This window comes from Seriola dumerili, unplaced genomic scaffold, assembly GCF_002260705.1.
Source record: "Seriola dumerili isolate Sdu_G_001 unplaced genomic scaffold, Sdu_1.0 BDQW01000088.1, whole genome shotgun sequence".
Taxonomy (NCBI): Eukaryota; Metazoa; Chordata; class Actinopteri; order Carangiformes; family Carangidae; genus Seriola; species Seriola dumerili.
This window is the reverse complement of record NW_019174343.1, coordinates 3,076,867-3,104,494: the sequence shown is the minus strand read 5'-3', so window position 1 is coordinate 3,104,494 and position 27,628 is coordinate 3,076,867. Positions and strand designations below refer to the sequence as shown.

General features: G+C 39.5%; 3 protein-coding genes across 3 annotated transcripts in view; all 3 read right to left on the bottom strand.

The window, feature by feature from the left end:
* Positions 1–5,140: 5,140 nt before the first annotated feature.
* pdrg1 (p53 and DNA damage regulated 1) lies at positions 5,141–10,289 on the bottom strand. Its single transcript, XM_022745449.1, has 5 exons — positions 10,189–10,289; positions 8,689–8,764; positions 8,360–8,434; positions 7,990–8,070; positions 5,141–5,964 (listed from the first exon to the last, which is right to left on the bottom strand). Exons 1-5 carry the CDS (start codon positions 10,270–10,272, stop codon positions 5,882–5,884), a joined length of 399 nt encoding a protein of 132 aa, XP_022601170.1. The 5' UTR covers positions 10,273–10,289; the 3' UTR covers positions 5,141–5,881.
* Positions 10,290–12,241: 1,952 nt separating this feature from the next.
* LOC111221574 lies at positions 12,242–16,139 on the bottom strand. The gene is made up of 4 exons (XM_022745026.1): positions 16,024–16,139; positions 15,636–15,720; positions 14,529–14,599; positions 12,242–14,447 (listed from the first exon to the last, which is right to left on the bottom strand). Exons 1-4 carry the CDS (start codon positions 16,137–16,139, stop codon positions 13,094–13,096), a joined length of 1,626 nt encoding a protein of 541 aa, XP_022600747.1. The 3' UTR covers positions 12,242–13,093.
* Positions 16,140–18,954: 2,815 nt separating this feature from the next.
* Positions 18,955–27,628, bottom strand: part of LOC111221548 (cytosolic 10-formyltetrahydrofolate dehydrogenase-like) — a 28,092-nt gene continuing 19,418 nt past the window's right edge. Inside the window, exons 13-23 of the mRNA XM_022744988.1 lie at positions 26,470–26,620; positions 26,282–26,352; positions 24,842–24,947; positions 24,073–24,160; positions 23,849–23,942; positions 23,660–23,759; positions 22,652–22,750; positions 21,833–21,998; positions 21,642–21,747; positions 20,675–20,874; positions 18,955–19,479 (exon numbers count right to left, since the gene is read on the bottom strand). Coding sequence (XP_022600709.1) covers positions 19,424–19,479; positions 20,675–20,874; positions 21,642–21,747; positions 21,833–21,998; positions 22,652–22,750; positions 23,660–23,759; positions 23,849–23,942; positions 24,073–24,160; positions 24,842–24,947; positions 26,282–26,352; positions 26,470–26,620 — 1,237 coding nt within the window. The 3' untranslated portion in view covers positions 18,955–19,423. The remainder of the gene's footprint in view (positions 19,480–20,674; positions 20,875–21,641; positions 21,748–21,832; positions 21,999–22,651; positions 22,751–23,659; positions 23,760–23,848; positions 23,943–24,072; positions 24,161–24,841; positions 24,948–26,281; positions 26,353–26,469; positions 26,621–27,628) is intronic.

Below are 27,628 nucleotides of genomic sequence, written 5' to 3'. Positions count from 1 at the left end.
ATTTAAAATAAAACTCAAATTTCAGAAACGTATTCCCTGTGACTCCTATACTTTATGTTAATTCTGATGCACCAGTGTGTAAGCTGTATTCTAGTGTAGCTGCTCAAGCTGGGCCTTGTTTTAGCTGCTTTATATACAGGAGTCACCAGATAAATCTGAGGGGATGTGAGACGGTTTGTCATGGATGGCTACATGACTGATTATGTACACCTGTTAGCAGTGAGTGTAACTGTGGAAGCTGAACCTACTGTAACATGAAGGTCCCATATGTGGTGGTTTGGATCACTCTTGATAAAAGAAATAGCTGGATGGGGACAGATCCACTTTTTTCAAGCAGCAGTTTTATCTTGCTCCACATGCTTCACAACAACACTTCCTGTCTCTAAGTCACATGTCACCAGACTAACCAATCAGAGGCTAAAGGGACTCAGACTGAGGTCATTAAGACGATGGATTCAAGAGGTTATTTTAACTATTTTTAAAGATGCACATGTAAATATTTAAACTTGCAAATATTTAAATAATAATTGTGTAAACATAATTATGTAAATAGTTATCTGTAAACATAAATGTGTACATAATTAACTGTATAACATGCATATTATTATGTATATTTTTAGTAAATTAACTCAAATATACAGAATGAATTAACATCTAAACCTTACACTACTAATTACAAAGGTGTGTCCACATATCATACTTTTGTGTTTATGTTGTATGATATCCAACCCAGCACAATGGAGGTGATTGGAATTTTGTGCTGCAATAAAACAAATAACAAATACATAAAAAAAAACAACAACTCAACAGCAAAACGTCTCTCCACATATTATTCTTCTTATTAGGCTATTAATCACACAGCCTGCTCCTCCTCATGGTTTCCATATGTGGCTTTGTCTCATAGGACAATTCAAGGTTCATGTCTAAAGAGAGGAAATGAAAAACAGGGAAAGGCAACTTTAGCTGCGTCTCTTTCAGCATAAAACCTGTCTCACTGCCTCTCAGGAGGGATAGTGCAGACAGACATCAGCGGGCTTTCACTGCCCCGACATCACACATTCCAGTAAAGCTACAGAGCTGCAGCCTCATACCAAACTCAGCTGGGAGGGGAACAGTACACAGTTACACTCCATTTGATCATATAGTTACATGTCATTACAAGATAAGATAAAATGAATAAACGATCCCTGTGAGGCTTGTTTGGTTGTTGAAACACTGACGCAAAAACTTTAAATAAGAGACGAGTAAAATTTAAGACTTACCAAAGCAACAACCACACATCAATGTATGTGTGACATGAACAAAATAAATGATATATGATGAGATAATGCTGTCCTCTTTGTGAGGGATGAACTGGAGGAAACGGTTCAGAATGTACGGTACATGTGTGGTACATAACTGAGACAAATAAAGGGCTATAAACACAACTGATGTATGAATTCACAGAAAATATATCTGTACCTCACTTACGCACAACCTATATTCCCTATGCAGTACATGTACACCGGGAATGTGACATGTAGGGATTGAACTTACATGTTGAAACATACTATGTAATGACAGCTCTGTAGAGCCAGCAACAGGCAGTACCCATATCAGCATCTGTGTAACTAACCTGGGTTGTTGTCTGGCCAGGAAATGTTGTATTACACAGCTTTCATCATCCAATTATTGCTTCACGTGGGACATGTTTGTCTAAATGTGTTGGAAACTGCTGAAAGGGTCAGAAGGTTAGTCAGAAACAGACTGCTGGCAAAGACAACAACAGTAAAGAAAATACTTAAAAAGAAATAAACAGGTTTTACTTGGGCAGGAAATGGTTCTGAATGAAAATGTATTAAAAGTGACATCTGTTGATTATTGAAAGTAAGTAGGGCGCTGTTCCCAGAAGGAGACATCGCTGTAGATTTTTTAAGGTCATTTTTATGTCTGTAAAAACCACAGGCACCATTGTACTGATATACTGGCAGAAGCAATTTTTCAATGCCAGCGCTAATGTGATACCATGATACCAGGCTAGCACGTGTTCTAGTATGATAACAACAAAACAAACCACACTGCAGTATTTATCGTTTTTTTCCTCAGCAAGCTAAAAATTATACATTTGAAGTATTTTGACTTTATGATGATGATATGGCTAACATGTTAGCAAACAATGACCTGTTTACACCTCCAGCAAACATCGAGCACCATTGATGTGAAGTTGAGATATGTAAGTCCATATTCTACAGAAGTTGAGAAAATATATGGAAAGGGACATCACTTTGTGACATCAAATTAACGTTGCGTACAGTTTCCCGGTTTGAGGCTTTTGATTTGACAAATATTTAGTTTACCCCATTATCTCGAGATAACAGAGCTTTGTTTTCTTGAGATAAGAGGACAATTATTCCATTATCTTGAGAAAATAATAACATAATTATTCCGTTATCTCGACATAACATAATATTTTTTTATCCTGTTATCTCTAGATAACAGAATATCTGATCCAACTTTTTAACAGCTTTTTAGCTGTTAAAATCCACAGTGCACACTAGCTAGTTTCTGACTCTGTCTGTCTGCTGTTTGGTGCTAAGAAAAGTAGCTCATAACTAATCACTTTATCTGTTTATTCAGAAGGCAGCTGAAAACTGAGGAAAACCACAACACATTACAGACTACACATAGATAAGTGACCCATTGTTCATGTACAAATATTTAGGGTCTAAACCTAGGATCTGTCTGGACCACCTACGGTCAAATCCTGGTTTTGTAACTGCAACATCGTCTGACAAAATCACAAATAAACACATAAATGAAAGACAAAGACTGAGCTGTGATTTCAGCTGTGTTTACTGTAACATGATCAGAGAGAAAGTTAGAAGATACGGACGATCTTTCTTATTCAGTTCCTCACACAGAGCACAGCCTCCATCTGGATCCACAATAGTTAAAAAACTCCAGAACGTAACAGACTTTTATTAGAGGCAGGTCTTTATGTCTAACGCCCGCTGTTTGATATGTAGAGTTGGTCATAGTCGTTAGTACGAAGCCTCGTTACCGATGACTTCTCTCTCTCCCTCCCTCTCTCCTGCTCTCTCTGCTCTGTGTGTCTTATATTTAGTTATTCCTCTGCCTCCTTTAGTAATAATGATACATGTAATGAAATTAGTTTATTTGCTGCAATGGAGGAGAGGCTCAGTGTATTGGAAGCTCTCCTCCTCTTCCCTACAGTTCCTGGGCAGCTGGGAAACCAGCTTGGTAGACTGCCTGTAACAAGAGGGGCATCCATACATGGTCCAGACCTGATACAGGTTTATACCCAGTATGTTTGAACACAAGTCTTTAAATCTAGAGACAATGGGAAAGTTGAGAAACTGCCAAAACAAAAATCTCAAGACGGAGCACCGGAATCAAAACGCAAAAGGAACTTTAGTAGTTCTGAAGTGGAGGTACTGCTGCAGGAGGTGAGCCGCAAACAAGCGGGTAAGTGTTAATGTAGTGCTCATTTACTTTAAAGGACCGTAATACTATGTAAAACAACAAGTTATTTTTTTGAATATTAAAAATGACATTGTATTATTGTAATTTAAATAATATATTATTTATAATTATTACATAATTATATAACTGTAGAACAGAAGAAAACACAATAACCAGTTATTTTGCTCAATCATGTCAGCACTCAAATGTACGTAAGAAGCTCTTGAGTGTGCGTAAATTCTGTTCTTACCACTCCGTGAGTAAATGTGTCTTTTTGGTTATTTGGGTGTACTGACATTACTGAACTAGACTGACATTACTGGGAAAAGCAAGTAATGTAACTCTGTAGGATATAATATGGAGCTAAACATCTCACTTTACACCCTTTTACTAACTAATGTGTACTGAAGTCTCCTCCACTCAAGTGAACTGACACAGCAGTCAGCCATGTCTGTCAAAATCAGACTCTACTTATTTCCTCATGGTTCGAGTTCACATTTACCCCTGCAGCTCTGCAACAGTATATATTCTGAGGTTTCAGAAACAGTCAATAAATTACAGTAAATCATTACTCCATCTGTGTGAGGTTGGGATGACATGTGAATGACAGCTAAATGAGATCTTTTCTCAAGAAAGCCATTAAACAATTCAGTCTTGGAGCAGGAAGGAACCATGGCCACACACACACAAACACTCATAGTTGGCATGCCAAGGCAAACTGGAAACCTCTCCATGCGAGTAGTTTTTTACAGTTTGAATTTTGTAATCAATAGTAGAGAAATTAAAGTTCCCTCCCAAAAAGTGACAGCTGTTGGATGTGTTCATAATACATCTTGTTAATCCAACTGTTGCAGCAATATGACTGCTTTCTGGCACACATGCAGGTGTCTGACCTTCAAACTGTGATTAATATGTCATTGTATTTAAGGTACGATTACAAATACATCTCCAGTCTACGCTGTCAAACCAACTAGGCCTACACATAGTTCATGGATTTATCTTCACTCCTCTTGGGTGTGATTAATGTTACTCTTTTACTCTTGTTGTCAAGTGGAGGCGAACAACATCACTGCACAATCAATCATTTTATAACTTCTTGATTTATAGTTTCCCAGGGGGGAGGACAAATGTAGGAGTGTGAGTGTGTCACCTTCTTAACATAGCACTGTAGCACGTCTTGTTTGGAATAATTATCTAGTATTTGAGACATTCAGCAGGTTCCCATCCTTTGACTCATGAATTCATCACTCTGAGCTGGTTCCAGGTCTGAGAGTGGTGGCACGCAACCAAAGTCTGAGACCGAACCAAAACTACTAGCACCACCACCACCACCTCCACCTCCACCTCCACACACACAAGCAACCTACAAACATACCTACAATGTGACTGTTGAGTGTCCCTCCCTTTCTTTCATTGCCTCAGGCTATTCATGTCTTCTCATGCTCAGTGGCATTTCAGTATGAGATATTATACCGCAATACACCTATTTGCAGCTTATTGTCATTCGTGAGAGCGCAGTGGTTGTTTATGACCCAGATTGTGACTAGGGATGTACGGTATGTCTCCTTTAAAAAAAAAAATGTACACAGAGACAAGAAAAACAAAAACTGAAGCACATTGGCTGTACAGAAAATGCAAATCAGCCATAAATGATTAAGATATAAATACATTTATTCAATCAAAATCCATCATTGTCACACGCTGAAAACACTGTCTTCTTACACAATACACATATTTGCTGCAATTTAGCAAATCTTCAATGTGTTTGCTACATTGATGATTTGCTAAAGGCTTGGGATTTGGCTGAATTTCAAAGCCACAGCTGTGGTGTGTGTCACATAGTTCATTATAAAGCAGAGCAGCAACACTCCCAGAGAATCTGAAAACTAGCTGCGAGGCTGTGGAGGCAGATGGTGACTCAAGGCTCAATGTTTTGTTGTACACCTTCACTCTACTGCCATCTTGTGACCATGAACCAACTACATGGCTTCATCTGATTTTTCACTGGACCCCAAACTATACAGGATGTCAGTTCCTGCTATTCAGGCGTACTGTTCACAGAGCAATGGGCATTTCAACAAAAAACTAGAATCACCTCCTCCTGGTTGTATCCCTCCACTCACCCGCCAAGTTACAGGAAATACGGTTACAATCTCTCCGTCCTGAGTTACAGCATTGAATAACGGCCTGAACCTGACCAACCTTAAATTTTCTTTTTGTGTCTTCTACACTGAGAATACGATGTTTGAATAAACCTGCAAAATGTCTGGATGGCAGGTTTGAAGAGGTCTGCTGTATGGATATTGTTGTCTTTCTGCATGACAATTTACTGCCATCAGATCATCCACAGGATATCATCATCATAGTACTGTAGTGGCAGGTGAGGCTCTTAGCTCTTAAGTGTTTCGCAGATGTGATGTCATCTCTTTAAAAGGTTGTTCATAGCTTTGATTTCATCAGTGGACAGAGGAGACAGGTTGTATCCTCTCAGCTCAGGTTTACCTGGAAACAAACAGAAAGAAACTTTTCAGAGGACTGCATGTGGTGGAAGTCCAGTTTGACTGCAGCTATCATGAAGTCCTGAGGGTGTACTGTTCACAAAATGATAACAATTAAAACGTTTCCACTTGCATTGGATGTTATTGGGACTGATGCCATGAAGGACCTCCCTTTTTCCAACTGTTTCACCAGAGGAATGATTATTGAATTGAAAGCCCTGCTTGTCTGGTCTGGTCATCATCAGATAATCCATAATTCACTTGTAATTTAAAAATGTAAAAAAAAAACATAAATCTTTGTATCAAAAACAAAACCATTTTTTGGTTTTTGGCAAGTCCTTTTACCATTATTTGTTTCAAACCAAAAAGAAAAAAAAAATTCATTGGGGTTTAATTGATGTTTAATTCTAAACCAAAAAACAAAATCACATGGTCTATTTGGGGCGGCTGTGGCTCAGGAGGGAGAGCAGGTCGTGGTTCGATCCCCGGCTCCTCCAGGCCACATGTCGAAGTGGCCTTGGGCAAGATACTGAACCCCACTTTGCCCCTGATGGCTGTTCCATCAGTGTATGAGTGAGATGTATGAATGTGTGAGTGTATGGGTGAATGTGTAAGTATTGTAAAGCGTTTTGAGTGGTCAGCAAGACTAGAAAATCGCTATATAAGTGCAAGTCCTTTTTGTGTGTGTGTGTGTGTGTGTGGGTGTGTGTGTGTGTGGGTGTGGCTCTATCTCTCTGTCTGTCTGTCTTTTGTTTAGACTTTTTTACACATCTCTTCCTCTTGCTGTCTGTCCACCAATCTACCGTCTCTGCTAAATAAGAAATGAAAAAAATGAATTTGCAAAAAAACAAAACATTTTTATTTTTTCAATTTTCTCAGTTTTTCTTTGGAAACAAAAAATGAATATCATGAATATTATTTTTTGTTTTTGGTTTAAAAATAAAATAAAACCAGGTGAATTCGGTTTTTGGTTTCAAACAAAAATGATAAAAAGGAGCTGCTAAAAACTGGTTGCTTTTTCATTTTTTTGATTCTGACACCAAAAACGTTTTTTCTGTACAAACAAATTATGGATTATCCAATGATTCCCAGGCCCTGTCCCTCCTCAGCCATCTCACTGAACACACTGGACTCAGTTCATACTCCCTCTCCCAACAACTGTCCACATAGCTCGTAGTTTTGTTTTTTTGCAACTGAATCACTGGGAAACATTCAGAGTTTAATAACATGTCTGCATCAATCCCATATCTTTCAAAAACAGTTTGCTTTCTGTAGAAACACAAAGACCAGACATTCCTTCTACGGAGACTGCAGAAATATTTCACAAGTAATGACATTTCTCAGCTTGTTACTTTCATGCGTCCAAAGATTAAGGAGTTAATGTCAAAAGATTAACAGCCCTGGTTTAAGGCTAAAATAATCCAAAGCAAGAAGCCTGTAACTCATCTTCAGAGACTCTGACAAATACATGCTGCAAATTGATTCCTTGTAATCGCCATTTTAGTAATCGCCTAGATAAAGAAACAGACACAACTGTACAATACACTGTGAGCCAAAACAACACAACCATCTACAGCTTTAAAAGTGGCCATAGACTTTCCAGAAATACGACTAATAGAGCTGAAAGACACATCATGGCTACCTTGGATTTAATCAAACCTAACAAACTCAAAAGTGAACCGAACATTGATGGATTCGCAGTAAAGTTGACCTTTGACCTTTTGGATATAAAATGTTATCACTTCATGTCGTGTCCACCAAAGTCAGAGTCCAAGTGAATGTTTGTGCCAAATCTAAACAATTTCCTCAAGTTGGTCTTGAGATACCACATTCAAGAGGCCAAAACCATGTTTTGTGAGGTCACTGTTACCTTGACCTTCGACCACCAAAATCTAATCAGTTCAGCCTTGAGCCTTAGTGGACATCTGTGCCAAATTTGAAGAAAATCCCTGAAGGTATTATTGAGATATCCCGTTTACAAGGCTAAAGCTGCAAGTAGCCAACTGAACAGACCAAATGCTCTTCATACCTTGGATCTCATTGAGATGATTGACCTTTGCTTTCAGTCCTTTGCGAAGGTCGTTGATCTCCTTTTCCAGCTGCTCCTGGTCTATGGATGAACAAAGACCAACACAGATCACATTTAGCAACAATGTAACTGTATGCAAAAGGTTTTCACTGCAAGTGCAAATAAGTAAATACAACCTCTGCAGCCAGCAGACATGACAAGTGAGCCTTTCTTTAATGTTCCTCTCATACATGTTTTAATCTATGTGAAGAAGTACACATGGAATTTCGCAAGGGTGCCCAAACATTTGTACATCTGTATGAGTAAAACTATATCCACTCAGTTTTATGGTGGAGCAAAATATATTTAGATATTAACTGGTCATTCTTACCTTTCTGAATCATCTCTCTTGTCTTTGATTTGGGAAATTTGATGAACATGGTTCCAAAGCAAACCTTCACTTTCTCTGCAAATGACAGCAGTGGTAAATCTCAAGTCATGTACAGGGCATCTACAACCAGTATTACAACTATACACCCGATTCATATCAAGATATCAAACTGCTGTTCCCACTGTAAAATTACTGTAATCAGTGTTTACATAACCTAAGCCAATGGATGTCAATGAGTGTCCGTTAACAACTGTGACTCAAACAGGATGCACTTGAATTTCAACACTTCTCTCCTCCGTGTCGACATCTTGTGATGAAGCGCCACTCACCTGAATCTGACATTTCCGTTTTCAGTGCGTTCAGGGCCTCTCTGTTCTTGTTCCTCTTTGTGTCCAGGTCCACAATCTGAAACAGCGACAGAGAAAACGATCTCTCCACATTACACAGGATATGATGTTACAACATCAATGTGCTTCTTCATTGTGGAATATGAAAAAGTAAGAACAAGCTGATATCAAGTTTTTGGATTGATGATTAAAACAGTCAGTTTGACAGTAACACAGTAGTTTTATTTCATTCAAATGCAATTTCATCAGCCTACAGTGATTGAGTGGGAATATCAATGAAATATTGTCAGGTAGCATTATTTGAAATGTCTGGTGCTGTTGTATATCAAAATACAAACCTATATTAGATATCATATGAAACACTGTCATCTCTGATACTGTAGCCCATCTGATACTGTAGCACATCTGAGGACTAAATTTAGTCCTTATGTAGCATCTCTCTGTTGCTCTTCTCCTCTCATCTCTCTACTCGCTGGCATAAAAAGTCACAAAAATGCCCAGGAATGAAATAATAAAATGAAGTGTTGGACTGGGCAAAAATCCTCAAAAAGATCATTAGATCTATTAACATTATAAACGCAGTGTGAAGAATATGCATGCAAATTAAGGCCTGCAAGTATTTTGCACTTTGCTAGTTTGTGCAGACATGACCATGCTTAATATACTCCAGAGACTGGGATAAGATAGGCCACATCTGCAACTGTAATGAATCCCTTCTTAAAACATTCTTTAATGAAAAAGCTTTTATGCATACTTAATGTTTCTCAAAGTTTTACCTTTACATCCTTGTAATTTACATTCTCTTCTTTTTAACTTTTAATCTCCTGTGTTTAATACCATTGTTTATCTTCATGGTCTGTTCGTTATTTGCATTTCGCCTTTACTATTTGCTTTTTCTCTTTTCTGTAAAGCACTGTTAGTTTACTTTGTACATTAACTGTTATACATACATGATACATAAGGTATTTTTATTTTCATCATATTTATCTTTTTTTGTTTGTTTCCTCACTTGTGATCCATTCCACAGATATATATTCGTTTTCCATCCTTTATAAGGGACAGGACTTAATAGGTGATCACTTTCAGTAAACACTGAAACACTGAAACCTCAATATTTAGATTCAGACTTGGAAAGATCGATTAAAGAAAAGTTCCGTGAGGAATTACATTTTCTGTCTTGAGGATAGTTCATAGATCAAGCCTACCCCTTCAAATCATAACACAAATCCTAACACATAATATTAATCACTAATATTTGCAGTATTGACATAACTATAGGGCTGTAGTGTTATTCACCTCCCAGTAACACAGAGCTACCACACCACTGTCCGGGCTAGGTTTACTCATTTCACGCGAGACGGTAAAACTGTTAGCTTAGCTGCTAGCTTAGCTGCTAACACTGTCAGTTAGCTCTGTTAGCTGATGTATCCATCCGTACTCTGCATATAACATCCATCTTGTTGTTACAGAGTATTTATCTACCTGTTGCTTAGTGGTGAGGACATCCTCCGCTGCTTCCTCAACTTCTATCATATACTCCAAAACACGCTGGGATACGGCGTCCATGGTGGCGGTGGCGGTGGCGGTGTCGCTGTAAAAATACGTCCGGTCTGAAACAGCAACTGGACGGGATACAGGAAGACCTCAAGGGAAGCGCGTAATAATAGTTCCCCACACAATACAGGTAAAAATACATTTAGGTCCTTCCATCCCCATCCCCATCCCCATCCGCGGGGTTTGACCATTTTAGTTTAATAATGTCAAAGAAAGACAACAGATTTTCAAATTAAAACACAAGTTTGTTGAAAAACTTTTAAAAAAGCCATTTCTACTGTCAAGTATGGGGATTTTAAGTGCCCCATAAACTCATAATATTTCAAGAAAGAGGTCGTAATATTAATAGAATAATGTTGTAATATTACAAGAATTAAAATGTAAAATTTCGAGAGAAATAAATGTTTTTAGGAATATTACAATCAACTAATGAAACGGGATGAAGTACAGTCAGTGGCCGCCTGAGCTGCTTCTTATTTGTGAAAAGTAGAACTTCACAGGATGCTTAACGTTCCTCATTTTAAAGCTTCTGATATTTACCTTCTAAGACAAGACACAACCTAAAATTACCACTTTATTCTCATATTATGACTTTTTTTCCTTGTAAAATTGCCACCTTATTCTCATTATATTATGACTATTTTCTTGAACTATTATGTTATTCTCAAAATTATAACATAATTCTCGTAATATTATGACTTCGTAGATTTTTTTCTCCTCAATGTGGCCCTAATACTCCATTGTACCTTTTGTAGTTAGCCCAGTTTATGTTTGCAGGACCTGACACATATGTGAGGTTTATGTTCCGCTTTAGTATTTCATGTTTCATTTTTACAAGAAAAGTCTTCAAGGGTAAGGACAGTATTAGGGGAAACTTCCTATCAGGACAATTCTGAATAGTTCTTTCAAAACTTTCAAAACAGGTGCTGGAAAAGAGGTTGGTATATAGTATCTACACTATCTACAAATAAGTCACACATATAATACAGTAATTCAGCTTGTCACTGACACCAAATGATAATTACAGTTGTCTGTAATTTTGTTTTGATTCAGCAGAACTGCCATTTTCAGAGCGTATCTGCTCGCTCCTAGATGAAGCTGTACTCCACAGACCCATGACAGACACATCATGCAGACAATCACTATGACAACCATGGCAGTGTGAAGCATTTTATTAAGAGTAGTCCAACAATTTAGCATTGCACCATAACTTTGTTGGACTCATGATGGACAGGAAAAATAGTATCAAATATTATTATTATTGTGAATCCTTGCATTCTTCTTCCTTGTTGAAGCATGGCACCTATGTTACGCACAATGCAACTTGCCTGTAGACAATTCTGTCAGAGACTCAGGTGGGTTACGCACTAGCCTCGCGGTTGTATCCCTCCACCACTCAGACTAGTTTCAGGTTACATCCCTGTTTCTCCAGTCATATAAAAAAAACTATTTGTGTAAAATTGTTCATTGCTGTGTGAAGTCTTGAGTTATGGCTAAAAAGTGTTTTATGGGGTCACACTGACCTTGACCTTTGACCTTTGATCACCAAAATCTGATCAGTTCAGCCTTGAGTCCTACTGAGAATAGGACAGATGTACATACGTACGTATATACAGATGGTCAACCCAAAAACAATATACCTGGCTGTCTCCGGTGCGGAGGCATAAAAAAGTTAGTTAGAGTTGGAAGCGTCAGGCTTTAATAACTTTTATGATGCTTTTCTTTTTGTTGACAGACGAAAACAAGAGTGATTGTAAAACTGGTAGTGTTGAAAAATATTTCATACAAACATATACATAATATATTGTGCTGACGAAGGCTTACTGGGTTAAGACCTAGTGTATGGTTATACGGCATTGTAGGCTATTTTCCTTCTGCTTAGTATCAGATGGATTCAGCTCTTTATCTGTTCTCTCCTCCTCTCTGCGGACATATACAGTATTTTAATAAAGCTGAATTCACAATAAAGCTGTTCTCACTGACATGTTTTTCCGTTTCTGTTGTCATGACAATGGAACAAGTTTGAGATAGTGACTGAAACGTGGCTCATTAAAACTACATGTTAAACAGAAGTCACTTCCAAGCTTCTGCTAAAATCCTGATTTTATAACGTCTTGACAAAACCACCAAGCACACAAGTTAAAGACAAAGACTGTGCTGTGATTTTGGCTGTATTTACTCATAAAATGATCACTCAGAGAGAGTTAGAACCTCATTCACATCAGCTGCCGTGTGATCAGTATAAAGAGGCGTGTCTGTGGAGGGAAAGCTCGACCTCGCACTCGCAGGGCAACACTGACGACTCTCTTCTACAGAAAGTAGCTGAGGTTTGTCCAAAAAAGTCACTAGATTTGTCACATGGTGCTATTTAAAAATAAGTTGGGAAATCTAGCAACAAAGGCGCTAAATTGGCAACAATGCTTGTTTGCTCCAAATCATTTGGAAAGAGCAACGAACAATGGTGTAACTTCATCACTCAGTCAGTCAGTGACATTCACGTTCAGCTCCGCTGTTGCACTGCAGCCAGAAAGAAACAAAATGAGTATTTATATAAATATCCACATGCGCATAAGATTTATGTATAATCAACAGTGCATGTAAAAATCCACTGCAGGATCTGCTTATTTAACTCAACAGCACTGGATTAAACATAATGATGCAACTATAATTAGCTGAGACTAGAAAAATATTGCAAAACATCACATTCGCTGATGGAAAAAGTGAAACACACTTCAACAATCTGAAAATATAGATTCATAATCAAATCTCAAAAGTGATGATTGCAGCTGTGGCGCACAGATTACACCTACTTACAGTACCCAAATTGCTGATATCAAACAAATTCAACCTGTTTGGGCCTGTTTGGCCTGTTATCAGGAGAATAACTGGACCCGTGTAAATTGTCCATTATTGCAGTGACAGCATCTGGTTTTATTTCTCGTTCCTTAAACTCAGCTGTTCTCCTTCGCTCACTTCCTCCTCTTCTGCACTCAGAACCACTCCGTCTTTTCTCTGATCCATTTTGTTGTCTTTCTACTCCTCCTCTTCTCCTCTGCTCTGAGCCACTCCTTTTCCGAAACCCCCCTGTCCTGTAGTCCATCACGTCCCCCCGTGCTCCCAAACAGTCCTTCTCAGCCCCAACACTCGAGTCCCTGGCAGTGGAATGAGGCTTGGTGTTAGCACCTTGACCCGGGTTGCGGATGTTGCCTGAGGCTTGCATCCTCCTCAGGTGGCTGTTGGCCCTCACAGGGCTGCTGAATCTCTGAGCCTGGGACACTGTGCTCCTGTCTGAGGAGTGCACCCGGCTCTCACTGTAGCTCCTTTTGGGGAGTGACATGGGCCCCCTGCGCTCCAGCATGGGACTCAGTCTAGACTGACGAGTGTGGCTGTGGGTGGAGCGGCAGCATGACGTGCTGCAGGCTGAGTGGCGGATGCGGTACAGAGTGCAGGCACAGCCGGAGAGCAGGGTAGAGTGACTGGCCAGGGAAGAGAGGAAGGTGAGGGGGAAGGCACGCTGACACTGGAGGATACACTTTGGGGAGCTGAGGCGTGATGAGGCAGCAGCTGGTGATCTGTGGTAGCTGGATACAACATCTGACACAGCTGACTTCCCACTCTCCTCCTGGACAGTCTGGATCTGACGCCACTCCAGCTGCAGCAGCCTCTCCAGGTACCTTTCCAAAGACCCCACTGGCCTGGGCCGAGGGGCCCCCAGGCCCTCCATGTTGTAGAAGACAGCCAGCTGAGTGAGGCTCCAGGAGTTAAAAGGTGGAGGAAGGAAGTCTGGAAAGTCAAAGCCAGGACGGCCCTGTCCTCTGGGCCTATGGCTGCGAGTGGAGCGGTCTTCAGCCTCGATGACGTCTGGCCTTAGCTCGAGCTGCGGAGGAACCCGACCAGAGGACAACACAGGAAGTCTCTCCGACTCAGACAAGTCAGTGTCACTGTCCCCTTCTCCATGGCCGCTCAGACTAGCTTCCTCCAGCTTAGGGGAGTGTCTCTCCAGCAGATTGTGGCTTGAGTCAGACAGATGGTGGCAGGAAAAGGCTGCTGTGTGTCTGCTCCCTCTGACTCCTGTGTGCTTCTGTTCTCTGTGGGCAAAGCGCTGAGCAGCCGGTTGCACCTTTGGCTCCATCCTGTCCTCTGCAGAGGGCCGTGGATGGGAGTTTGACTCTGAGGTTCCCTGAGCACTAGAAAGAAAAGAAGACTGTATAATCTTAACAATCAGACAACAAAGAATGACATAACATTTGCACAAACAGCAGTCTCACCTGTGTTGACAAGTATTGCTGCGTTTAGTCAGGGGCGTGTGAGGCTTGTGCTTTCTTCTTTGCTGCAGCCTCTGTGATTGCAGAGAGACACTGTTACTGTATACCTGCACATATTTTCAACTTATTACATGTTCATTCTCTCAACACTTAAACTAAAGCTGGACCTAATGATCATTTTATTGATTAATCTTTTGGTCTATGAATTGTGTGGAGAGCAGATAAGCTTTAAATGTTTTGTTTTTATCGACCAATAGTTCAAAACTATGAGAAGCCTCCTAGGCCAAAACTGAATACTTTACTTACACATACATGTATACTTGAACATTTCATCACAGGTCTAATACCCTGCCTCACCTGCAAATCACTGTCATCCCATTAACCACACACAGAAGTTATGTAACCCCACCCTTCTGTCTGCAAAGCCTTTTAAAATACTGGTGCGTGTTGTGTTGAGCAGACTGGGTGACAGAATTTGAGAGTTCCCTGTTGAGCTGGAAGCTGCTGGGTTGCATGGTGCTGTGCGATGCCGATGGTGGCAATTACAGTATGTATGTGCAAGTGAAGTTTTCACTTTTGGCCTATGGAAGGCTTCTTATACAAAACTCAAAGTTATTCAATATATAAAAATGAGAAAAGCAGCTAATCATCACATTTGAAAAGCTGAACTAAACAAATACTCGCTAATTCTGCTTGAGAGATGAGTAATTATCCAGCTAGGTGTTTTATCAACTTTTATCAATACTTTGTTTATTGGCTTTTGTTCATTTTAGAGATTAAACAGAACATTCAAACATTCTTAAGACCCCCCCCACCCCCCACCCCAAATAACACAACAGTCTCAGTAAAATTAAAAATAAAAACATTTAAATATTGAGTTATGCATATAAGTTGAAGTGATTATAGACAAGAATAAAAAATAAGTTGAGTGATATGCATACGTTAAAATACATAAAACAATCAAAACAAATCAATAAATAAAAACAAACAAGTAACTAAAAAAATTTTAAAAAATAACTTACAAGGTAATATACCTCCACATGCATGCACACATGCTAATCATAGGAGCGTTCTAATTAATTGAGGCTTGATAAAAGAAACTGAACTTACTCTCTCATTATTATTCTCTTGGCTGGGGAACGTGTGCTGTGGCTGCTGTGGCTTCCTTTGTGACTGCCGCCTTCCCATTTTGTTGCTTGAAAAAAAATATATTAGGAATGAAACACAACCACTGACCTAAATAACGATCATAAGAAAATACAGATGAAATATAGAAGCAATAAGATGCTCCACGGTTTCCGGTGGCCGCCGACACGACGGTATCTTTTTTTTTGATTACACAAATAAAGCACAAATACACAACGTTTAGAGATCAAAGTGCGGTGAGACACGAACGACGAGCCGCTGAGTCCACAGTGAAACTGGCCGTACAGAGAACGGAGGGACATCTCTGTTCCCGCCATCATCAAACCATAAAAACAACAGTAGGTGACGGTACCTGGCCACATTAGGCCTGTTGTTGGTCCACAGCGCCTTCTTCTTCCATTCCCTCTCCCTGATGAAAACCCTCTCCACACACTGTTGTGGCGCCCGCTCCTGCAGGATTGTGCCCATCCCAGTTTACAGAAGGCACCAATGACACGAGCTGGTGGGCTGTTCAGGCTGAATTCAGGCTGTGATCACTGCTGAAATCAACGACCGGCACCGCTTTTCTTAATGACTGTAAAAGATGTTGTCGTGATGGTCGATTCACCTGCTGTCCAGCAGAGCGCAGTCCAGACCACAGTGTGGTGCTCTGCTGAGGAGGAGCACGAGCCCTGGGAATAAACAATAATTAAACGATATCCATTAATGTTTATACAGAGGTAGAGACATATAGACAGCTCATGTCCAATGGCGGATTTGGTCCGTGCAGGCTTCTGCTTGCTGAGAAGGTCTCCTGTCACTCTCAGAGGTGCTGGGAGAGGGTGGATCTGTGCATACAGACCTGTAGTCTCACAGACACATCGTCTCTCTGGGTTGTGTGAAATCAAATAATAAATATAATTGTGTAATAATTAGGTGGGATGGAATGGGATGTGAAGGATTCGTGCAATTTAGTAATTTGATTGTCTATTTTATTTGTATGTATATTTGTCTGCATGTACTCAAATACATTATATATATATATATATACATTATATATATATATGTGTGTATATATATATATAATGTGTATATATATATATAATGTATTTGAGTATGTATATGTATATGTATATATATATATATATTACTATATATATTATACATCACACATATATATATATATTATATATATATATATATATATATAATATATATATATATATATATATATATATGTTATTTTGCATGTTTTCTTTTATGTAGGCATACCCTGCTACAACCTCTCCAACCATACAAATTATGGACGATTACTGGAGCAGGGTACAGTGTGGTGAAAGTAGATGGAGTAGGCGTGTGCCAGTCTGAAGTCGACTCAACATTTTGGACAAATTTTAATATCACCGGTGGTTGCCAGTCAATTTTTCCCCCAGTTCCATCCTTTTAGAAAACGTGAGCACAGCTTTGTATTTAGGTCTTCTAATAATAAAAGTGACTGTCCATGTGAATGGATTGAATCGAAACCTGAATGTGAGTTAGGATTTTGTAAGTGTACTTTTTACTACTACTACTTTTTACTAAACTTGTTTTGTGTGTGAAGCCAAGATGTGAAATTTTGCTTGGTTGCACTAAATGGCTCCTAAGGTCTTATGGTTCAGCTTCATGTTGAAAAACTGCTTTTTTTTTTAGGACAAATCAGCTCTATCAGAACAATACATTGAAATTAGAGTTTTTGGTTGGTTGAATAATTGTAAATGATTTAGTCTCTGAATATAGGGGTATGTTTTGTCACAAACAGACACAAAATGGCACGTCGCTCTAACTGTACCTCATAAGGTGTGAATTCTGTACCTCTCCAGGTATATATTTGTACCAGGACATAAAGGTACATTTTTGTCACTAGGGGTATAGAAATGGTCTTTTACAGGTACAGACAAGAAGGTACAAAAATGTACCAATGTACAGTGTTGTACCCTGCTAGAGTACAGCTGGAGCAACAAACACTTTGTACATCGTTAGGTCCATCCCTGTACTTTCATTTTTTTAATGTGTAGATGACAATTGTGCAATTTAAAGTGCATGCATCTTGTTTGAAGTGTGCAACAGTGTAATAATTAGGTTCTCTTCAGTGTGTTAATCCTTTCTATTCTTTCCTCCTTTCCTTTCTATTTTTGTTACTTTATTTTGTTTTTTATGGTTGTATATAATTGGTATTTACTACTATTGTAAGGGGATGTTTGTCCAGGGCACCATACAAGCTAGAGCCGCCACTTCTTATGTCTAGGTGTGTATTTGTGTATGTGCTAGTATGAGTGTGTTCCCTATAATCAAGTTATCTCAAAGATTTTTAAGTCACTGAATGAGGTAAAATAATGGTGACAAAGCCTGTGGCCCACTGATGAGAGTAATGCAATATTTATATATTTGCAGTATTAAGAAATAAGTATCTGCTGATATTCTGTGCTGATGCAAACAGCTGCAGCTTCACATTAAAAGCATTTAAGTGGCGTCTGTGAGCCCTGCACTTACTACTGTTGTTCATTAAGTAGGTCGTGATGGGGAAGTTCAGTTTGTCCATGGACTCAGGAGCTGCCCCCCCCCCCCACACACACAATAAAATGATCACACTGACAATAGGAAGAGACAAGAGGATCCACTCCCTGGACATGAGCAGCTTTAAGCACATCAGAGAACTGCTGGCAATAACAGGAAACCCCTCAAACCCTCCACCAATACGTACCCATCTCTGCTTGACTGTTTGCTTCACACTCACAACTGTAATTTTGTTATACAGTTTTGTTGCATAATGATAATTAGTTTGAATAGTGAATATTTTTCTCACCACACTGCAACAAGTTTAAGTACAAGGTCTGTAATTACTGCATAAATAGCCTATCTCATAATAATAATAATTATTAATAATTATTATAAATTATATTATATGCCATGACTTGGTACCAGTCCATGGCCCGGTGGTTCAGGACCACTGCCTTAGACCACAGCTTATCGTTTTTACATGTCAGTTTTTGTACAAATAAAACACGACACCACATGATGATGAACTTTAGAGTTGTTGGCAGAAGGATTTTTTTTTATCTTTTAGAAGAGCCAGGTTGGCTGCTTTCTCTTGTTTCCAGTCTTCACGCTAAGCTAACTGTCTCCTGGCTACAGCTTTGTATTTGGCGTACAGGTATGAGGAGTTAAGAAAGTGCATTTTCCAAAGTGTTAAACCTATTCCTTTAAAAATGCATCATGAAAAAGATACACAACAACAACAGCAATAAAGAGGTCCACAGCAGGGGGGCGGGGTGCTCAGTAGTTTTCATTGATAACCAAAAATGAATAGAAATGTTATATATCTTAAGACTTTTCTGACCTAATGTAAGCCATATTAGAAATGAATTATTTGATCTGTTTCCATTTTAGGTATCTTGTACCTCAAACACACTGATAACAAAACAGTGTCAGAAGTTACCTGAGCTACCTACAAACACATCATTTCCATATTTCAGGACAATATTTATTACAACAAAGCTCAGGTGTGTGCTTTTGAGAGGACTCAGACAGAATGAAGGTGTTAGTGCATGTTAAGGCTCTAAGTATAACAGTCAGTAGTCACTACTCTTGGGGCATGACTGCAGGTCTGAGCTGATGACATCACTCCACGTGGCCCCGTGCATCTCTCTACGTGTCTCTTCTGCCAGTGTCCATGCAGAAGTCACAGCATGCAGGAAGCTGATGTCCTCAGTGCTTCCTGTCTGCTGTGATGCAGCTCAATACTCAATGGTCACTGCCTTTGTCTTCAGGTATTCATTGAGAGCCTCTTGTCCTGTTGGTGTAACAGAGAGACTGACAGTAAGTATGGAAATTAATCAAGTCAGGTAGCACACAGGTGACATTTAATCAACCATGGTCACAGTAACCAACCACATTATCAACATTAATAAACATACTGCGCCCTCTGAATGATGAGCTCACTGTAATAATTAACTGCATTAACAGTGTGACTAAAACTATGACCTAAATTTATTTATATTTCCTTTCCCTTGTTTGAAATACAAATTCTATTACAACACATAACTGGGTAACACTTTATAATAACGTTGGTCAGAATAGATAAAAACCAGCTACAGAGAACGGTTTGAAAAAATGATCTATAGGTTGTTTTGCAACTTAATGGTCTACACAAAGCTCTGCATATGATTAGTGAAGGGCTGAATTATACATTTACATTTCCTTTGCAACAGCTGAGGCGCAGTGGAAGTTTTCTATGTTACACATTTATACATAGACAACAGTTTACACTTTAGATTAGGGGGATGCAGAAAGCTTTGTGAATGATTTAGCCATGTGTTTACATTTCTTACAGGTGAGGAACACTGCAGTTTTGACCCTGTTCACCTACATGAGACGAGCTTCACTGGCAGGTCAGAACTGCTTCAGACGTTCACTTCATGGCCAGATCCCACCGGCTCCACACAGAACCAGTCACTGTATTTACCTCTGACCCACCTGCTCAGTGTTTACCACACTAACTGTTACTCATGTATAAATGTCTGTTCACTTCAAGACAAATCCTTCAGTGTTCATTTAATAATACCTTGATCATCATTGTTTTTTGTGCTTGTAATGGGCTAACTTACAAGTAATTAACGATGAGTCAACAAATTATATTTTGATCATTTACTTATTATTTGTTCATCATTTGATTAACCGATGCGTGTAGAGATACCGTTACTATAGACTTACAACAGATTAATCTTTGAACAACTTACAAGTGAATAACTTATTGATCATTTACTAATGATTTGTTTATGATTGTCTCATTGACTAAAAGTTTATCGATGACTTACAACACATTCGTGACAACACAGCGCTTACTAACCATCTACAAATGTATATCAATGTTTTCGGAAGGATTAGTTCATCATAAACTAATGACTAATGACTGAAGGCAAATATAAAGTGTTACTCATAAATGAACAGAACCACAGCTACAGATCAACAGCAGCAGTTTTTCTTACCCAGGTCTTTGCCAAAACCAGACTGTTTAAAGCCTCCGAAAGGCGAGGCCACATCCGTTTTGTTGTAGGTGTTGACAAAAACTGTGCCGGCGTTGAGCCTTTCACTGACGTACAGAGCTTTGCTGATGTCCCGAGTGAAAACGCCTGACGCCAGGCCGTACTCTGTAGCATTGGCCCTTCTCAGGACATCATCCACCTCACTGAGACAGGGAGACAGGGTGGAGACGGGGGGGGGGGGCAGAACAGAGAAGAAAAGACTCGAGGCTAGTCTTATGACGTCTTAAAACAAGCAAATAATAATAATAATGATATAATAATCTTTATTTTCAGAGCACTTTTCTAAACCCAGGTTACAAAGTGCTTCACACAAGGCAGCATGATAAAACATAGAGGTCATATAAGGCAACAGTTAAAACAAGCCAATCAGAAATACAAATAAAGTGTTTGAGTGCAAATAAACCAGAGGCAGCGTCACCAGCAAGAGGGTGATCAGGAAAAATCAATAAAACCAAAAAATATATAGGCTCAGGCTACGAGCTGGTTCATCAGAGGTCAGATATATAACATGGAGAGAGTCCATGAAGAGCTTTAACAGTCTAGCAGGATCTTAAAATCACTACTGGGAGCCAAGCGGCTAAAACCGGTGTGATGTGGTCCCTTCTCCTGGATCCTGTTAATAGTCTGTAGCTGAGTTCTGTTCAGTCTGGAGCTGACTGACAGATGTTTGGTTGAGGCAGGTGAAGAGGCTGCTGCAGTACTCGAGGTGTGAGGAGATAAAAGCTTGTAAAACGGTCTTTAAAAGATAAAACAGATTGAATTTTGGATAGATTTCTGACTGCACAAGTTTTGTTGTGTGCTGCTCAATATTTAAGTTGCTGTCGGACCAAACACCAAGACGCCAGCAGATGGCGGGGATGAGGATACGAGTCATATCAAAGTGAGACGTAAGCTTGAGTTATAGCCTTACCCGCCCTTGAACTTGGAAATGATCATGACGGGGCCGAACGACTCCTCTATGGCAATGTACATGTGGTCTTGTACGTCAGTGAACACTGTGGGTTCAAAGAAGAAACCTGGAAGGAAAGATATAATGAGACACACATCGTATATAGACCAGTCAAACTCATCCATCTCATCCAGTGTCTTCTGTTGTCTTACCTGGTCGCTGGATCTGTTTGCCCCCACAGATCAGGGTGGCTCCCTCCTTCACACCGGTCTGACAATACTCCACCAGTTTGTCCAAGTGGGCTTTGTGGTTCTGAGGACCGTGGTCAGTGGCGCGGTCCAGTGGATCGCCAGTCTTCATCTTCTTCACCTCCTCAACCTGAGATAAAAGACACAAAGGTCTTCACATTAGAACATAAAATAATAAGATTACAAACAAAAGGAAATACAATGATGCCTCCTGTATAAATTGAAAGAATAATAAAAATCGATCATATGTGCTTTGGGTGGGCATTTTACTAATCAAAATTAACCAATCAAGCTGAATGATCGTATTATTAGGTCCAAAAGTCTGAGAACACTTTCCTAGATAAACGTGTTTTGTATTTTTTTCATTAATATAAAATACATTTATCTTCACAGTTCATAAGAAAAAAATTACAGTATAAGCATATAGAACTTTTATATGTATGTTTTTTAATGAACTTGTATATATAAATTAAATATATATAAAATTCATCACATAGATATTTTTAATATATGTTCATATAAAAATTTTACTATGGGTATTTCATTGTAAACTTATATTTTCATATATATGTCAGATATTACATTTCTGTATGGCTACATGCTGTGGTGAAGCTCATGAAAACCACCTCAGAATGTACTTATTGTGTTGGCATTAGAGGCAAATTTGCAGTTGAAGGATTCATACGCAATGAGATTGTCTCTAGGAAGCTTTTTGCTTGTCAGTGGTGTGGGGAAAAATGTGAATTATAAGACCTCAGCAGTGTTAGATAAAAAGACACATACCACTCTCTTAACAAACTGGTCATGAATGGTGTCCTCCACGAACAGTCTGCCCGCCGCGATGCAGTTCTCTCCCTTGTTGAAGAAGACGGAGCTCATGCCCTGGAGTACACACACATCAACACAGTACTTTTAACTCTGTAACCATTTAATGCTGCAATATTTAAGGTCTCGAAATCAAGCTGGCACTAGCACAAGACGACCTCTCCACTTCCTCTTCCTGCCCCATCCTCAACCTACTCTGCGAATGCAGGAATCATGTGCGTCAGCCACAGCGACATCTTCCAGCAGCTGATAGTGTAACGCTGGTTACTCATGGCGTTAACTACAAGCTTATTACTTACTGAATGAATCTACATTTGGGTCGTGGGTGGAGCGACGACATGGGGACAGCTTCTTTTCGTGCTAACATGATCGACTTTAATGTCTGCTTCCAGGACAACTGAACACTGACAACCTAATAATGATCGGGAATAATGATCGCTGTGGAGTTTGTGAGGGATGCAGTAACATCTCCAACTGAAACAACCCGATCAGTGCGGAAACTAAGTGTTTGGCAACGCTGTGTTACTTGGCAACAGGGAAACTGTAACTTTGCAATGCTGACAACTTGGAGATCTCCAAGCCGTTTGTAAGGCAAGCTATTCATCAAACAATAAATGCGCTCAGACCCGACATCATACACGCCCATTATTTTTAGGAGTTTCTCCTAAATCGTGAAGTTAAGAGCTACTTTTAGCTTTAAGATGCTTTGTGAATACGGGTCCAGAAGTGTATTACTGACTGCCAGCTGTGCACCCTTAACTTTGGCCTTATCTGATTGGATAGAAGGGTGAAGTTCAATCATAAATGCTATTCGATGACTGTGGGTCAGAAAAGCTTTTGACAGAACCTCTCTACGTTAAGATGTGCTTTGGAGTTAAAAAAAAATAACTCCAAAGAACAAAATATTAGAAAAAAGGTTAAACACTGTAGTTTTTAAATGTGAGCAATATGACAAAAACCTCTTACCATGCGCACAGCCTTGTCCATGTCACAGTCACTGAAGATGATGAGTGGGGATTTCCCTCCGAGCTCCAGAGAGACTTTCTTTACGTTACTAACTGCACAGCTTCAGATGAATAATAACAAACATACACGAAGATGAGCAGCAAAGTTTAATTCAGTTTGGATCAGGTTTTGTAAATGTGGTTCACTCACCTCTTCATGATGTGTTTACCGATCTCAGTGGAACCCGTGAAGCCCAGTTTACGGACGTCAGGATGGTCAGACAGACGCTGACCCACCAGAGCACCTTAAAAGAAAAGCATGAGTTTACTAACAGCGCACATGGCTCAGCCTCGGGCGAAAAGCTGCTTGTTTAAAAAGCGCTCGGTTATTCTGGGGATTATCTACCATAAAACAAGAAACAAGGATGTTCCTACCTGACCCAGGCAGAATATTGATGACACCTTTGGGCAGTCCTGCTCTTGCTGCCAACTCAGCAAACTTCAGAGCCGTCAGTGGAGTCACCTGGAGACAAACATAACCTAGTGAGGTCACAGTGTGTCAGAAGTGATGAAATATATTGTATTCACGAGAACGTGAGATCACTGTGACCTTGAACTTTGACCTTAGACCACCAAAATCTAATCCAGTGGTTCCCAACCTTTAATGACTCATGGCCCACTTGAAAATCTCAAAAATGTTGGTGGCCCACACTGGACCCCGTAACAATGCAAGTATACGATGTGGTCCAAGCCGGCTTCTACCACTGGCTTATCACAGTGGAAAAAACCAATGAAAGGAGGTTTTTAAACATTTTTAAAGCTGTTAATGATCATTTAATTTTAAGACATTTAAATTTAATATTTAGATTTTTATTTTTTTATAATTAGGTAACGTTTTTCAACAAAACTTTACTGTTTTCCAAATGATTTGACGGCCCACTTGCAATACCTTCGCGGCCCCACCTAGTGGGGCACGGACCACATGTTGGGAACCACTGTCCAAGTGAACATTTGTGACAAATTTAAAGAAAATCTGTCGAGGTGTTACTGAGATGTCGTGTCCACAAGAATGAGACAGACAACCAGAAAACAATGTGCCTCAATATGCGGCTCTGACTTGTGTCAACAGTATCACTGCAGACTGCACAGCCTTTTTCATTCAGTCCTGTACGAAAATAGTCTGACGGCCAGAGTGGAGGCTGACCTGAGCAGGTTTGAGGACCACTGTGTTTCCAGCTGCCAGGCAGGCTGCTGTCTTCCAGGCCAGCATCATCAGAGGGTAGTTCCAGGGAATCACGATGGCACACACTCTGAGAGAAAAAAAAAAGGGAGGGCTTTTACTAAAGACTCAGTCCTCTTTCTCTCCTCATCTTTGTATTTACCTTATATGGGAAACAAATTGAGATTCAAGGGAATGGCTTTAAGTGCTCATACGTTTAAGTTAAGGTGTTCTATAGCATTTAATAATAATAATAACAATAATCTTTATTGTTCACAAATGTGGAAATTTGCCTTTGGCTCCACAGGCTGGTTAAAACACATCATCACATCTTTGTGACACAGTAAATACGATAATAAAATTAGCACAAAATGCACAGTACAGACAACAATAACAGACATGATTTCAGTGTGAATGATGCTTCTGAGTTCAACAAAGTTATTGCATTTAGTATAAAGGACTTTCTGTAACTGTTCTTGGTTGTTACAGCGTTTCCCTGTTTAGTGAAGTCTTTAAAAAGCGGATGAACAGGATCAGTTTGTGGAGCAGTTTCACCTGGTTTCTGTATACACACTCCAGTTGTTCCTGCTCTTTCCCAGTAAAGTTACTGGCCGTGTTTGTAATCCTGCTCTGTCTGTTTTTGTTCTTAGACCCCCAGCTGCCCACACCATGTGCACATATTAAACACTTCCCACGAGACCTCTGTAAACAGCCTCTAAAAAGCTCTTATGTCACATGACTACAATTTCCTGATCAGTTAAAAGCGCTGCATTGATTTTTTTAAATCATGTGTTCAGTGTTTGCTGTGAAACTTAAAGTGCATTCAAAAAAGTTTCTAAATATTTGAACCGTTCTACCACTTCGACAGGCTGAAACAGAACAGGTGGAAAATAATGACAGGCACAGTGGAGTGTCCTAATAACTGGCTCCTTAGTCTTATTTTGGTTAATATCCAGGGCACCGTCTTCACACCACTTGGTCAACTCACCAATGTAGTGGAAATATGTGACTGATTAACTGTGTCCTCTGACTGTTTACGACCAGCTGGCACCATGTCATCAGCACATTTATACAATTGGCAGGTAGAATAACTTGCATTTTGCTTCTGCTCAACATTTATTTACTCAGGACATAAAAACTAGGTGAGTGATACAAATTATATGAATCTTTATCGATCCATGTAGAGAAACGCATCCTGTGCATTTGACCGGAACACTGGGCAGCCACAGAGCAGCGCCCATTCCCAGCATAGGGTTAGATTCTAGTCAGTTACTGTTTTACAGCAAAGCGAAGGTCGTGTCCAGGCGTGTCTATTCATGAAATCTCAAATAACATATGTAATGTCATGGTTTCCTATCTACTCAACATGGGTTCAACAACATGTTTGTGTTTAATCACACAGACATGTAAGCGACTCATTCTCACCCGATTGGTTCCTTCTTGGTGAAGGTGAGGTTACGATTGGGTCTGGCCTGGTTGATGGGGATGGTGCTGCCCTGTGGAAAGAGGACGTCATTTATTTTGATTCTATCGCTTAGTAGCCATATAGTGCTATCATTAGCAGTCATCAAACGTTCATCTCATCTTATGACCTTTAAAAGCTCATTTCTTACTTGGATCTTGTCACACCAGCCAGCAAAGTAGCGGAAGGTCTGGATGGACATGCCCACGTGAGTCTTGAGGGCCAGTGTGTAAACGGCTCCGGAGTCGATGGATTCGATGGTGGCCAGCTCCTCCTGGTGCTGCTCCATAAGGTCAGCCAGCCTGTGGACAGGGAGGCAGAGGGTCACTTACATCATGAGACATGCTTGATAATGTCAGAGTATGAGACTTCAGTCAGGCTCTGCTGCTAAATATAAACGCAAAGTAAATAAATACTATCAGGTCACCTTAAAGCACAAAGACCCTTTCATGATTATCTTTAGTTTCCCCAATATGACCACGTAAAGTACATGTTTCAGTCTGGCAGGCAGGTGTCTGTTCAGATTATATACAGTACCCAGACATCTTAGAGGTACCCAGCGGAGTTTACAGTCACTGGTTCTCACCAAAACACAGTGTGTGTAACCTTGAGCTCTAGCAAACACATTAAATCAATTTCCTTCTGCATAAAACATTTTCAAAGAAGATTTTTGAATAGTTTGAAACCTGCACTGTTTACATCATGGTTTCCCCTACACACAAAATGTAATATATGTATATGTAATGAATTTCCATGTATGTTATTTATGTAAATATAAAATAAAAGCAGGTATGTAAAAATTATATATGGAACTTATTAAAAATGTGGAATAATTTCATATATTGACATATACGTCTACCCCATACAAATGTGTATTTATGTATGCTTATATTGTTATAATATATTATACACATATGTTACATAAATGTCTATCATCCTAAAGCCTGTTAATATGCTGATATTATATATTGTATGGTCCAAAAGTCTGAGACCACTTTCCCAAAATAGGAAGATAGACATTGTCCTGGAAGACAAAATTAATGAGAAATAAATGCGAAAAGAATTTATAATCAAATTGAATTTTTACATGTATGTTGTTTTAATAAACTTGCATCTATAAATTAAATATATATTGTTAACATATATGGTCGCAAATCATAGGCCCACCCCGGTGCATGCTGGTCGTAAACCAGTCTAACTACATAAATAACCTTGTGTGTCCATAGAATTACCCAAAAATAAACAAAACATTAGTTAACCAAACTAACTATGCTAGATAAGCTAATAATATAAAGAAACTAATGACTAAG

Excerpts from the sequence above, each read along its gene's own strand:
- pdrg1 (XM_022745449.1), bottom strand. The coding sequence starts at position 10,272 with ATGGACGCCGTATCCCAGCGTGTTTTGGAGTATATGATAGAAGTTGAG. Across the intron at positions 8,071-8,359 it reads AAGAGAGATGATTCAGAAAG|ACCAGGAGCAGCTGGAAAAG; the intron begins GTAAGAATGACC and ends GTTCATCCATAG. Across the intron at positions 5,965-7,989 it reads TCATCTCAATGAGATCCAAG|GTAAACCTGAGCTGAGAGGA; the intron begins GTATGAAGAGCA and ends GTTTGTTTCCAG.
- LOC111221574 (XM_022745026.1), bottom strand. The coding sequence starts at position 16,139 with ATGGGCACAATCCTGCAGGAGCGGGCGCCACAACAGTGTGTGGAGAGG. Across the intron at positions 15,721-16,023 it reads AACAGGCCTAATGTGGCCAG|CAACAAAATGGGAAGGCGGC; the intron begins GTACCGTCACCT and ends TTTTTTTTCAAG. Across the intron at positions 14,600-15,635 it reads AAGAGAATAATAATGAGAGA|AGGCTGCAGCAAAGAAGAAA; the intron begins GTAAGTTCAGTT and ends CTGCAATCACAG.